At 33.9% G+C, this 14,786-nt stretch overlaps 1 protein-coding gene across 2 annotated transcripts; it reads left to right on the top strand.

Annotated features, from left to right (window-relative positions):
• The first annotated feature begins 550 nt into the window (after positions 1-550).
• Positions 551-14,581, top strand: LOC118277546 (uncharacterized). 2 transcript variants are annotated; one of them, XM_035596406.2, is made up of 6 exons: positions 551-913; positions 1,003-1,136; positions 1,304-1,741; positions 1,905-1,961; positions 9,644-9,768; positions 11,517-14,581. In XM_035596406.2, the coding sequence occupies exons 2-6, from the start codon at positions 1,082-1,084 to the stop codon at positions 11,778-11,780; spliced, it is 939 nt and encodes a 312-aa protein (XP_035452299.2). In that variant the 5' UTR covers positions 551-913; positions 1,003-1,081; the 3' UTR covers positions 11,781-14,581. The 2 variants fall into 2 exon arrangements, with proteins under 2 accessions (XP_035452299.2, XP_035452289.2); XM_035596396.2 differs by having other exon boundaries at positions 553-913; positions 1,003-1,217.
• The last annotated feature ends 205 nt before the right edge of the window (positions 14,582-14,786 follow it).

The following is a 14,786-nucleotide window of genomic DNA, read 5'->3' on the forward strand; positions in this document are numbered from 1 at the left end:
TTTTACTTTATCTTTGTCAAATAGCTAAAGTGGAGTTTGTATTCCAACCGCTTTTTATTATTTTTATTGTATTAAGTACCTAGTTATATTACCACGTGATAAAACCATTAGAACCAACCTAAATATAAATTACTTACCTAATTAAACGGAACCCAAAAAAGACAATACCCACCTCACCCATCAATAAAAGTTATACTTAAAAAAATCCCCAAATCTAAAATTATAAAAAATGTCTCAATTTTATTACTTGGGGATATCCCTAAAAACCAAATTTCTACAATTTTATCTGATATCGTTTTACTTTTGTTTATTTATAAATTGCGTGTTACTAAAATAGTATAACAATTATTATTAATTATTTATTAATACTAAATAATATATTTGGAAACCAATAGTAGGTCAACTATAAAGTTCATAGAATCTTTGTCATTAGAATAGGTATTTAATTGGTCAGCATCGATGTATTTGCTGAATTGGTTCAAATTCAGTTTGTTTCACGAACAAAACCAATATAAACATGCGCGCCTGTACCATTTGTAAAAGTTATCCATCGTCCACCGTCCATCGGTGAATATATCCCAGCCTGCTAATCGCGGTCATTCCGCATTCACTCGCTAGCATCGCATCGCTGTTCGCAGTTCGCACGCTCAGTTCGAATTTGGCGCGCAACCGGTACCGGTCAGGCAGCCAGCGACGTGCGCGCCTTTGCCCAAAGAAGTTGTGTCGAAAAACGAAACGAAGCGAAGGAGCGAAAAGTTTTGTTTGTTGTGTTTTGTGTTTACTTTTTGTTTGTATGGAAGTCAGAGAACTGGTTTTATTTTATAATGAAAGATTTTAGTGCAAGTGTATTCTCTAGTGAGGAATTATAATAATAAAATAAGTAATAAATACAGTGCCAACGGATACATACATGGTATGTAAAGTGTGTTGTGTTTTTTATCAACTTGCGGTTATCATGTGCGGTCAGTGCGAACTTATTTGAGCTTTACATCCTTTGTTTAGGTATCTCCGGCGACGCGTACGCTTACGCCCGAATAGTAGTACTACCTCGTACTATAAACAAGTAATCGTAGTATTCATAATGGACGGCGAAAGGAAAATCCACATGAGCGAAGGTGTCCCCTTGAACTCACCAGGTGCGGCTAATATTTTTCTGAATACTGGCAAAAATACGAAAGTAAATTCACCCGAAGGGACTGTCATACATCTCAACACAGGTGACTTAGATATTTACATAACTATACAATGAAATATTAATTTAAGGCACGAATATGTTAATAACGTGGTATTTTATTGATTGCAGAGAAACCGTCAGACCTCGGCGTGCATATAAATACGACGTTCTCAATAGCGTCTTCCAAGAAAATAAAGCTTTTGTTCGTGTTGAATTTTTTGTTAAGCGTTATTTGTATGGTACTAAGTTGTTCGATAGCGTTCTACTACTGGAACGAGATGATATCGATGAGGAGACAGCTGGACTTGATAAACGACCACTTTATCTTACACAACTTGAACCAGGACAGAGGGGTACAGAGTGCGCTGGTGGCCCGCCCAAGGCCGCCGGCCGAGGACGACGCGCGGGAGCCGAGAGCAAGGACCTTTGATGACGATGACACTCCACAGAGTGCTAAGAAATTCTATGTCGAAGATCTGGGAGAAGACATGTTATTGGTAGACTCAAAGAAAAAAAATTCAAGCAAAGGCAATGTTCCAGTTTATGACTTGACCATCCTACAAAAAGGTTAATATCCCCAAGTTATAAGTAATATTCCTAAGCACATTTAAATTGAAAAATAATTATAAATGATACCTACAAGTAGTTTAATAATTTCTATTTATAAAATTAAATTCTCTGTGTCACTCATATGCGGCATGACAATAACAAATAATTATATATATTACAGAATTAGTTGTGGTTCAATTCAACGGTGGTCAGAAAGAAGTCAATTTGGGAACCCAATGTGAGTATTAACACTTTATTATTTTTTTCTAAACAAACACTAAATTAATTGTAGGCCAATATGATAACTCGGTTATAATCTTGCACATAGGAAGATAAAGCATTCCATTTTTTATATAAAGCTATGTATAAAAACTAGAAACAAATAAACAGCTGCTGATATTACTATGACTAAGATAACATAATCGTGTAGCTATTTCATTACATAATAATAACTCTTGTATAGATAAATCCTTGTTTACCCAGTAAATATAAACAGAATTAGCACTTAATATAATGTGGTAAGCTTGGTATTTGTTTGAGTCTACTTTATGTATGATACATGTTGGCTAGGCAACGGCTATATGTATAACTTTACTGTGAAGTGTGTAGATCGTCTACATTAGGAGCAATTAGAAACTCTTCATTGAATCAACCTCTTTGCAGTTTAATTGATTTCAAATACTTTTTAAATCTGCCATAAATCTAAATGCATTGTACTACTCAAGCTAAGCACATTAATTGCATTCTAAAATCAAAAACAAATTATCACATTGCCAGTTTAGCTTTAAAAAGAAGTAAACAAAAGAACAATACGATTTTTATATTATTACAGAACAAAATATGTGATTAAAATGATAATGTATGTGTATGTGTCACAGACAGGATACGCCTAGATATTTGCATTGTGTACACATAGCATACACCCTATTTTTATCCCTCAGTACTTGTAATAAAGTTGATAATCCTTTGTGGAAAACTTAGTATAATTGACATAGTTACTATGGGTAGTGTAAAGAAACTAAGCTGGGTGTATGTTCGCAATTAATCTGCTCATAATAATTAAGCTTCCAGACAAAGTTACATAATTCCTTTTGTATCATCCACATTCATTAATATTACTGCTACCAAGTAATAGCTGGCTTAATTAATAGTTATTTAAAGACCGGCTTAGATTTGAAATGGCGTCATGTTCATAATAACGAACTTTTTGCCAAACGACATTTTAAAATTATTATCACATATTAGAAAATATAATTTGATATGTTTTAAAAGCCACATGTGTAGCGTTCGTGGCAATTTATAGACTGGTCTGTGTGGCGCCAAAAGAAAAAAAATCGCGACTGCGTGACCCTGACACAAACATCGTGGTTTTTGACCGTGATCGGGATGCGTCGCTAGTAGGTACCTAGGCAACCTAAACATAAAGGATCAACGAAATTAATTCGCTGCCGTTTCGAACTAAGAACTCGTGTAAAGAGATTTTCATGAAATACCACCATTTGATCGCCTTTTATTACGAAAACGTATGTTTTTTTCTTTGAAATTAAATGTAACACCCTCATTTGGCCAGTTATAAAAGAGTGTGAGGTTTTTTCATACACCAGGAGCCGTTTGCAGATTCTGGCTGTAGAATAATAGGTTGGCTCAGTGGCGTAGCGTGAGTGTCGGCCGCCCGGGGCGGAAGACAATTTTGCCGCCCCCTTATTTAGGTATTTTAATTTAATGTATAAATATGTAGCTGGTGATCCTCTAGGTACCGCAAGAACTGGCACTTAATAATGGATTCCATTATTTTCGAGAAGAGGGAAGTTATGGCTATCGGTCTATAGTTTGACGGATTTGTTCGATCGCCTTTTTTAAGGATCGGGTGGACATAGGCGGTCTTCCATGATTTCGGGACTACGCCTAAAGAGTAGGCTCCTTATAATCGGTCCGAATGTGTACAGTCGACTCTGTCTAAAGGTTTCCTTACGGGGCAGGACCACTCGTAAAGGTTCCATTCCCACTATCACTACTTACTCCAATCTTTAGTTGCGAAAAAAATATAAAATGGTTGAAATATTTACAAAATATTTTTATTATTTATTGTTTAATTTTGCCGCCCCCTAAAAAGTGCCGCCCGGGGCGGGCCGCCCCTGCCGCCCCCACTACGCTACGCCACTGGGTTGGCTCCATCAAGGAACTCGGACCCGAAATTCCTTGCTCAGTAATCGAGTTAACGACTTCTTGACAGCTCAGAGAGACTCATAGACTATGAGTCTATATTTACTTGATGGCACGTAACAAGTTTTAATTTAAAAGCAAGGACAATATTAGACTATTGATTCAGGTCATTCAAGTCTATCAAACAAATTAACGACACTGAAACTAGGCTAGTGTAACGAAAATTATTATTATTGCTCTACTGCATTTTACTATAACTTAAAACAAACCTTATTCATATAGGTCGTTCAATAGTAAGTTCATTACGTTTACGTTAACATAATCCTCTCATTCACCTTCTTTCACATTATCAAACTAACAAAGAAAAGTCTTTCCAGAACAGACTCTTCTAAAATTCACACAATTCTTGATTTTCACTCTCTTCCCGATATCATATACTTTTTGACAATGAAAGGCAGTTAAAGCACGAACTTTTTTACGAAACACCAAGTTTGATTAGTTGGAATGGCACAAAATTACCATTTTGTGTCCACGTTAATACCACGTGGAAAGTGAGGATAGGGCAAAATTACTTATTGGAAAATTTAATTGCGAGCTTCCAAGTCTGTTCAAACTCTTCATCAAATATTAAGTCATCGCTGTACACGCGATTCCAAAAATATTTAAAAATGTAAACAAGCCGGGAAATTTTGACCCAACCCCAATGACATCAGGATGTAAAGACGTTATCAGATTCTATGTGGACTATTTATTTAAAAAATATGAATGCTATGCTATGACTGTCTAATTCTATAAGTTGTAAGCTCAACAGAAGTCTTGTTCTCTACGTCCTCGAGGCTCCTGTATAAATGGCGAAGTCGGGAAATGTGGCTTTGTTATTTTTCGTAGCCTAAAATAGTCTATTTCCAATTATAGAAATCAAAATCTCGTCCTCTTTTGATATCGATTAAAATAGGCTCACCTACTATAAATATAAAGACGGAACTATTCATACATTAGGTACTTAACCGCTTTTTGATAAGTATATGTCACTTCACCTACTTACCATTAACATATTTACCGAAAAGAGGTATTATAACATAGCTCTATCTATACGGGGATGTACAGATGTGGTGATATATATTACGTATCATTATTATACCTACATTCATAACTTTAGTAACCTACTACAGTTTAAGATAACGGGGACTTCCCTTTAGGAAGCCGAGTATTGCCATAACATAAACAAACATTCGTTTATCATGTTCATAGCTTCAAAAGTTCCCACGTGTTAAACAATTAAGTATCTAATAAAGATTTTGATTTTAAAGAAGTTATTAAAAATAATACTTTATCAAGCTAAAATATTTACAACTTAAAAATACCTTAAAAGAAATAAAAACTAACTTAGACGTCGAAAAAATAACCCTCATGAGGTAGGGTGCCCAAAAGACTGGCAGCATTGCCACATTGAATGGCAAGATTATCAAGTGGTTAAAGATACTCTGTGGACAAGGGTGTTTCTCATTACCGGATCAAGTAAAAATATTGAGGTTTCAAATTTATTAATCTAAAAACCCTTGCACTCTACAAAAGATGAGACACTTACCCTGGCACAAGTGAAAAGTCGCTGTCACATTCAATGTGCCTGCTTACTTCGGGTATTAAACAAAGCGAAATACTTTGTGTTATCATATGGTTTAAATGTTTTTCAATCGTATCAATGATGTGCACTTAATACTTTCTATTGCTAGATAGTTAATATAATAATTGGAAATGATTTATCAATTGCAAACTTGTTAAGAGGTTGCCAACTCATATAATATTTACTAAGTATTGCAAAACAATATAGGTAGGCACTCATACTTTACTTTATTATACATAATATATTTAATAGAATGTGCTCTTCAAAATATAACGTTTTTAAGTCGCCTTATGCTACATTTATGCGCCATCTAGCAAGAGCAAAAAGGGTAACGCTCTCAAATTCAAACCTCTTTAAATTATATTTTATTTTATTCATCTAAATTTTAAGTATTTCTAATTAATAAATTTCTAATTAATAAATTAGAAATACTTACACAAAAACTGTTTCAAAAAGTATTTAGCAGAGATTTCACCCATTTATTCATTTATTAATTTAATTTTTGCTCGTGGTTGTCCCATTTACAATTTATTTATTCTATTTCCGATTTTACCCATGCAATACCAAATTATTAAGGTACGCCTCTACCAATACCTCTTCGTGGTTTAAGTCTTAAAAAAGTTAAGTTAGTTCCTCACTGCTTAAATTCCAAAAACGTACCTTTAAACAACGATAATCTTTGCACTTGAATCGTAAAAGGTTTTATAAACGAAACGATTAAGCTTAAAGCTGGTTCTTACTAAAAAAGGTATAATGTAAACCAATTTCCTTTAATGTGGGTGTGGGTATAATCCGAATATGGAAAAGAAATGTTTAATGCAATAGGACTGGCTTACTTAGGTACCTAAGTAGGTGTATTAGTACCTACATTACTCATGAATTTTTTGTTTTTAACAGCATATTTAGTACGTACCTATGACCCTTTTAAGTATAGGTACTTATTACATGGTATTATTTCATTATGTTAGGTTATATTATGTTAGGTCATATTAAATTAATTCAAAAATAATTTACCTTACTTATATGTAAATAAATTATACAGCAATTACTCATAGACAGTCAAATCCAGTGCCTTATTTAATCAACTTAATACATATATTTTCAAACGGAATAAAACGTTTTGATTTTGATTGTTTTTACAAAACGTTACCCCACATTAGAATTTCGTCCTGTGCCGTGGATGCGTTTACAAACATACAGTTTCACATACATATGGCATCCAGACCCGGAACAATAGTCTGTGGATCACACAAAGAGTTGTTCCGTGCGGGAATGGAACCAGCGACACGTTGCACGGCAGCCAGTTGTCCAGCCACGGCGCCAACTGTGCAGTCGTACATAAAATTACATTAATGAGGATATTTAGGATAGTAATGTCACTTCACAACATTCTAACCGCTGTTGCGTTTTACGACGCGCCATTTATATAAAAATCCAGCCGTAATAAACATCATTATTAAAATGCCATAAAGTTACGAAACTTTAAAATCCTCTTTGGTATACGTACTAACGTGGCAGAGACGCTTTCATAAAAAAATAAGGTAATATAATATTTAGTGTTCAAATGTTTAAACACTGTAGGTAAAGCTCGTCTTTAATTTATTTTTACTTCATGTCTAACAAAAGAAACAAATGAAAAAGACTGCTTTAGTTAAATATACATTGACTTGGAGTTGGGACCTCATGCTGCTACTTTTTTAAAGGAAAAATGTAAAGAACGCGATGAGATTATATGCATATAGTTAAAACGAAAGAAAGCTAGTTAAATAGAAATGGAAAAAGACTTAACCCTAGAAAGATAATCATATTGTGTAGTACGGAAAAGATACTCATGCGTAAAATTTACGCATGTGTTTTATTTAGCTGTAGATTGGTGTTTATTAATTTATTTCAATAAAATTGTATGTTATATATATTGACACATATATAAGAATAATTTAAACTGCAGATAATATATTTATAAATATATTTTTAATGAAAAAAAACCAAACTTATAAACTTCAGTCATAAATCAAATAAACTTTTTAACATTTACTTTTACTGCTATAAATTATTTTTAACCATGATAATCGGCCTTTTTTTCACATAATCAACAATAACAATATCCTATACATATTATAGGAACATAGAATTCTATAAAAATCAGTTACAAACAGTTTTGGCACATTACAAGACGCATTTGCCCTTCGCCTTATTTTAGAAGGGCAAAAAGTACAGTAAATTCCTTTTTTTACTACAGGTTCTTCAGTATTTTCTTCTGTCTACTTCTAAGTCATCTATAAAAGCTGCTTTTGTGTCGCTCAGCACGTCATCTTCACTCTCATGGTCACCTACTTCACTATCGGTATCCTCACAGGGAAGCTCGTCGTCACTTTGCATGAGACTGGCCAGGATACGGTCTTCGTCCAAATTACTACTTCCCATTGTTGCACCAATATCTATAAAAGAAACTATTAATGTTAGTAATAATATACAATTACAATAACATCAAAAAAATAAAAAAAATATTATACTAATCAAAATCATAAAAGTCACGTAAAAGATAATCATGCGTAATTTTAACGCATGGGGTCGTTATATCTTAAAATCGGTTATACTTACCTTACTGCCACTTGCGCCATATGGAAGCTCCTAGCGACGAATGAGATGTCCTAAACGCACATCTATGGATTCCCACTATTAAGAAAGATAGAGCTATATTTCGAAAACGCATGCGTAATTTTTACGCAGACTATCTTTCTAGGGTTAAAAACACATATTTCACTGCCACTTTTTTGAGGGGGGAAAAGCATCCTATAATTTCTCCAGCCTCGGGCCAAGCGAAAGGGAGTGTCAGACTCTTACTGACTAAAAATCACCCCGTTGCTGTTCCTGATTTTCGAGCCAGAGCCCTGGTAACCCGCTAGGCAGTCCGTAACTCCGGTTCCCTGCCTCCTAGGTCTATAAACTATGCCTACGTAAACCCTCGTGAGACGGTCAAACTCGAACTTTAATAAATTTACTATACTTCAAACCCTAAAGACAGATCAATGTCTCCTCCATGCGATCACTCTCCCGTCCTCTTTCTCACTCTGTGACAGCAACAGCAAGCACTGAAAACTGCGTCGATGCGGACTTTATGATTTGTTTACAAACAATTTCACATTCGATCTTGGCCTAACTATAATCGCTTAGATTTGAGGTATAAAAAGATAATAATACTTTCCTGTTAACATTAAAATCCTTATCACTTTCTAAATCACGAATTTTATTTGTTACTTATCATTTCAATTCGTACTGATACCAAATTAATTAGCAAAAAAATTAAAACAACCTACTTCACAAAAACCCATCTATCGCGGAAAACAAAACATCGTATTAACCTGATTATTTTTGATTTTACACTTCATTATAATTTTGCATAAGTAGGTACTGTTAAACACAAGATTATAACCGAATATCAGCTGCTTATCAAATGCGTATGCGCAACATTAAAGATCAAGAACGGTGTCAGTAGACTACACTGTGTCACTGTTTATTATCGTTGCTATCGAAACTGCGATATTATTTTAAATAACGTATTAAATGTGATAAAAATATATTTTGTATAATTGTTGACTGTTGACACACAAAAATACTAATAATGATACGCATGGAAAACAAAGTGATAACTGGTTTAGCTTTTTTGTGCGGTTTTGTGTCAGTAACATACTTTATAATCATTCTGTCACAGATATTTTATAATTATTCAATAATACTATCACGTATAGTCAATAATACTATCATTTAGGCTAATCTACTACAGCTTAAAGTATTTTCTTCTATATGTGATGATTGATTATAATCGCCTTAAAAACTGATTTTATTTGTATCCCGTCAATATTATACTGCCATCTACCGAGTAAAGGGTCTTTAGGGTATATAGTATCTGAAACTACCTCTCTGATATGACTGATTCTCTGATTTGAAAATGGACTCGCCTCTTGCATTACATGAACCTCCTACCGTTAGCTGGCAATACCTATTAAATAAATACATTTAATATCTTTCCATGCGATTGTAGAGTGTGATGTCTCATAATCTATACACTTAATTTATTTCTATGTGATTGTATGTGTCTCATTTATACTTATCCTCAATTTCTTCTTCCACAGCAATCATGGGTCCCTGGATTCGAGATGAGGAGGTGTCTTCGAAGAACAGCGCAGACAAGTTCGAGCTGACGAATGGCAATTACGTCACGATCAAAGAAGGCGGCCTTTACTTAATTTATGCTCAGGTATGTAACTGACTGTTTTACTTAGTAATAAGGAAATATTTGCATCATCCTTTGTATGCAGGTGCATTCTTTATAGCTTTATAAAGTATCGATTTGTACCTAAAATCGAGTAATTTGCAAAAATGATAATGTCTAGTTTAGGGGGTTTTGCCAGCAAAGATGTGGCTACGTTACAAAGATGTAGTAGTTAAACTGTGAAATTATGTGAGCGTTTCCACTGATACTAAGCTATGTAGCTGTGTGAGGAAGTAGCGCAGCTCGAGGATGTGATGTATCTATAGACGCATCGTACTACTATAGTAGGGAAGCCATCCACAGCACGCAATTTTCCATCTTTATAAAAAATATAGCTTAACTGAGTGCATATCCACCAGTGCTAAACGATGTGTACCAATACATATGATTGGTAGAAGCCAAACGCATCCATAGCAACGTAGCATAGCACATGTCTGGCGTAAAAGCACCCTAACATGTAGAATTACAACTGAGCTCACATCCAACATCAACGTCACGTGAAATCAACCACAAATGTGGTGAAAAAAGGAAAGTTCATACAAATTAGGTCACTGCTCATGACTTGGCGAATAACAAATGGGGTCTTATTGTAAAAAATTAAAGGATACTTACATTATTAATTAATAATTAAGTACCTACAAACAATACATGTTATATAAAATCATTGCAAAGTTATTTAACTGACTCTGATATTTATGAATGACTCACTTCCATTGTCATACATAACAAAATACTGTTTATTACATATATACGGTATTAATACAAACATCTACATCCATATACATACTTACAAAATTATTATTATCAAACAGATTATTTATTTTGAAGTATTAGATTATTACAAATAAGAAATCCACTGCTGAACATAGGATGACTTCCAGATAGGCCGGGTAGATGCGACTTGCGACCTTAATCAGGTGGTCTATTAAATAAGAAGAAAAGAAAATAATTAAATATGTACTATTTAAAATAAACTAAAAGAGGGAAAATCCTCTTACATATACCAGATTGTCTACATTACGAATGTTTACAATTAAAAAATATATATTTAAAAAACATAAATTAATTCAGATGGGACAGTTCCCATCTACACTGTATTACTCATCTTAGTTGGTAAACTAATTTATAATAGGTACCTTGAAAGTTAGTAACTACAAAATTATTTTCTTAAAAAAATATGTCACTGAAACTGGTAATGGGCATTGACCGTGAAGAAAGTAGGTTCCTAAGACCGCAAAGTTATGATGTTAACATACTACAAGTAAAGATGGACGAATGGACGTAAAACCCTGTGGTTGCACGTCATAATCGATGATTAGTACAATGTGGTTACTGCAGGGAATATTTCCATTACAAATCATTAACAACCTACTTAAATCTGATTCGGAAAATACTTTCCTTTAAAGTACTTTCTAATGGTTTTAATTAAAAAAACGAGTATTAAAAAAAACCCTCAAACCCTCGGGTATAATTTATTCACTTACAATACCTACATAATTTATATACTAATAGAAATAATTATGAAGAGTTTGTTTCTTTGAACGTGCTAATCTCCAGAACTAGCAATGAGACCAGTCTCATTTGAAAATTATTTTTGTGTTGAATAGTGCAATTAGCAAGGAAGGTCATAGGCTATTAAACATCACACTACTATCTATAGGAGCCAAGCACAGCGGGTGAAACCGCGCCCAAATCGCTAGTGTATAATTAAACCTCATATTTACTCTTTACAGGTGGTGTACCTAACACAATCACCGAACTGCTACTACATATGGGCGCGGCAAACCGGCAAGGATCCCCGTCTGCTCTCAACTTGTGCAACAGGAGACGACTCAAGCAACCGACCGCTGAGCAAATCTCAAATGTCTTGCTCCGTGCAAACAGTAGCAAGATTATACAAAGGGGACACAGTAAACATTGCCCAGAGAGAACCGAACAGAACTGTGTGGCTCCGACCAGGGTACAGCTACTTCGGCTTCGTAAAACTTAGTTCCTAATAGGCTGTGAATTAGTAAGGTAAAGAATAAGAGTGTATGTCGAATGAAGCCCCGGCTCTATGAGTCAAGTGACGTTACGCAAACAGTAAAACCTTTACTGCGGTAACGGTGATTTTATTCGGGTCAGTATTGTAACAGTCATGTTCTTATGTACGGGAATTTACATGTATATAGATGAAAATCCCCTAATCTAGTTCAGTAGCACATGAAGTGTAATAAGTAGGTGCCATGTTTAGCTCAAAGAAAGGGGTTTTTTTCTGTATTACCCTTATTAGTGTTAGGGTACTTTTCCACCAGAGATGTGTTATGTAGCTATACTACGAAGATGTAATAGCTAAGCTGTGAATGTGACCGTTTTCACTGATACTAAGCTACACATCTTTCCATATAAAAACATAGCTTAGCTTAGTCTGTTTCCACCAATGCTAAGGCTATGTGTACTAGGTGGAAGCTAAACGCATCCACAGCAACGTAGCATAGCGCATTTCTGGTGGAAAAGCACTCTTTGGCTGCCTTATTATTTGCACCACAAAATACTCAATAGCAACGCAGAGTCTGAAATTAAGTTAATATCGCCCGTACTTTTTCAAACGCTACTCAATTTTAAGTTGTACTTAAATATCGTGCTATCTCTGTCATTTTATAAAGAATTGATAGTGACAGAACTACATTTGAGAGCGTCTTAAAATTGAGTAGCGTTTGAGTTTTCGGGCATATGTGTGTCAATAGGCGTGCCTCACCTTTAATACAGATATGGTACAAAGAACATTAAAATTAAGTCATAAGAAACTCTTATATGTATTTAAAAATATAACACTGTAAAACAATATTCCCGTTAGAAACTGTTTGCATAATGTTCACGTATAGCGGGGTGTGATAATTCATCACTGCCAGTGAGAGGATTGGTGCTAGCTATGTATTATATGTAACGTTAGACTTTGTAATACGAGAGAAGCTCACGGTAACGTTGGACTTAAGCTAATATAATATTAAGGTGATAACGCGTGCCATAATGTAAATAAATGAATTACGGACACATCACATGGATTGTGTATTGTACTTATAATTCATAATATTCATTTGCGATTCCAATATCTTGTATTGTCATTTAGTACGCGTGGCAAGGTTGCATATTTACAAAATTATTTGAAAAAGTATTACGAACATACTGCAATACTTTTTCCGCAATCATTTCTCTACAGAAATAAGTAGCCATTATGTTGCCAATTCACCAGTTCATTTGATCTCTTAATTGGTTAGTATGACCCCACGTTTCGTACCAAATTGTCGTGTTATTAGACATAAAATTAACAAATGTTTATTTCCCAGTTAGTGTTTATTAATTAATGATTAATTTGTCAGTCATTTTTGTACATATTATTGTTATGATTTGGAAATAATCTTACTTTACTTACGGTGTACTAAGAGATATTTAATAATTACTTAAACTATTCCTTAGTCATGATTTTGTTAAGAACAATAGCTAAGGACTGGGTTGAGTAACCATTAAATGACTCTTGAGTGCGGCGGTTAGTTGCTCAAGAGCATTATTTGCGTTGACTCGTATCTTAAGTAAGTAATTGATTTGTTGAGTATATAATTGCAATATTGACACTGTACTACTCTCAGTACTATATTCTACATACTAGATATATGTAGTTTAAGTTACCATTATTTTGGTATTGAATATAAATATTTTAGTTAGTTGAATATTTTTGACGTAATACAAAGTTACTTGTACGCTCGTAAGTAACGTTTAGACATACATTTTATAGCATTTATCTTATCTATTTCTATCGGTAAATTATTTCAATACAGTTACGTAATTTTCTACATTTTCAAATATCTGGAACTAGTATTGTTTCTTACAAATTGCCATTTAAGACATTATTTCAGATCGTAAACAGGTAGAAAATATAAAAGTATCATAGTCCAAGAATGTGCTTTTCATCTTTAGAAAATATAGCGATATGAGTGCTCACAAATGAAAAATATTTAATAAATATAATGTAATAGGTACTAGAGTTATTACAGTTTGAAAATGCAATAATGTAAGTGCTATTAAACTCGAGACAACAAACATTGTGTGTACCACAAATTGTTGTTTTGAGTGTTGGGCAACATTAAAAAAATACATGTAGACTCAATCTTTGTACAGTACAAATCCATTCAATAAGTAACAGATTACTTTCCAACATAGTTTCTGTAAAAGAAACCTTGTCGCATTAATAATAAGCTACATTTTTAAATAATTATAAAAGAAAGATTGACGCCATTAAATAGAGCTTCCGTAGTAATGTAAGTTGTTATTCTGAAGCAAGTTTTGTTATTAAAATGTATAAAGGCGAAAATCTAGGATGAAATATACTATTTTCTTAGATTTTCCGTTTAAGTCGAAGACAGCTTAAATAAACTCAGGTTTACTGGGTTTAATAGTCTCTTATCGATGTATCGTATTTACTCGATAAAGTCATCGATTTCAAATCGAGTCGAAATACAAAAGTAATGTATGTAAGAAGTAAAGCTGAGTTTTATTTTCGTATTATTTATGTGTTTAATTGATAAAAAAGCAATTCAAGTTACATTGTCTAGTTACGTAGTTATAATTAAGTCAATTATATAGAAAAATGTGATATCTTTAGCAATAAAATTTAATTTGTATGATTTCGTATAATTCTGAATGTATAGTTAAGTTCAGTGTCTACTTGAATTTATTTGGAATACGTCGTTCGTGTATTTCTTTGTAAAATAATATTTTTGGAGATCACTCCCGTCCACAAATAAATGTGCCTTACAAATGACATCTGTTCTTTTGTTATTTTTATACTCCACTGTCACCCTCCCAATAAAGTACAAATCCTTGCTGAATGCACACGATTATGACCAAAATGCAATATTCCGATTACATTGGTCTCAGTTTAGGACCCAGTGGGGCTGAAAGTTGATCCGGAGCTGCAGACTAACTAGCGGGTTTACCGGGGCTCGAAATACAGGAGTAGGAACGGG

Source organism: Spodoptera frugiperda, chromosome 15 (assembly GCF_023101765.2).
Source record: "Spodoptera frugiperda isolate SF20-4 chromosome 15, AGI-APGP_CSIRO_Sfru_2.0, whole genome shotgun sequence".
NCBI lineage: Eukaryota > Metazoa > Arthropoda > Insecta > Lepidoptera > Noctuidae > Spodoptera > Spodoptera frugiperda.

Bases quoted from the DNA above. Each gene is read 5' to 3' on its own strand.
- LOC118277546 (XM_035596396.2), top strand. From the start codon at position 1,082: ATGGACGGCGAAAGGAAAATCCACATGAGCGAAGGTGTCCCCTTGAAC. The intron at 1,218-1,303 runs GTGACTTAGATA...TATTGATTGCAG, and splicing joins TGTCATACATCTCAACACAG to AGAAACCGTCAGACCTCGGC. The intron at 1,962-9,643 runs GTGAGTATTAAC...CTTCTTCCACAG, and splicing joins AGTCAATTTGGGAACCCAAT to CAATCATGGGTCCCTGGATT.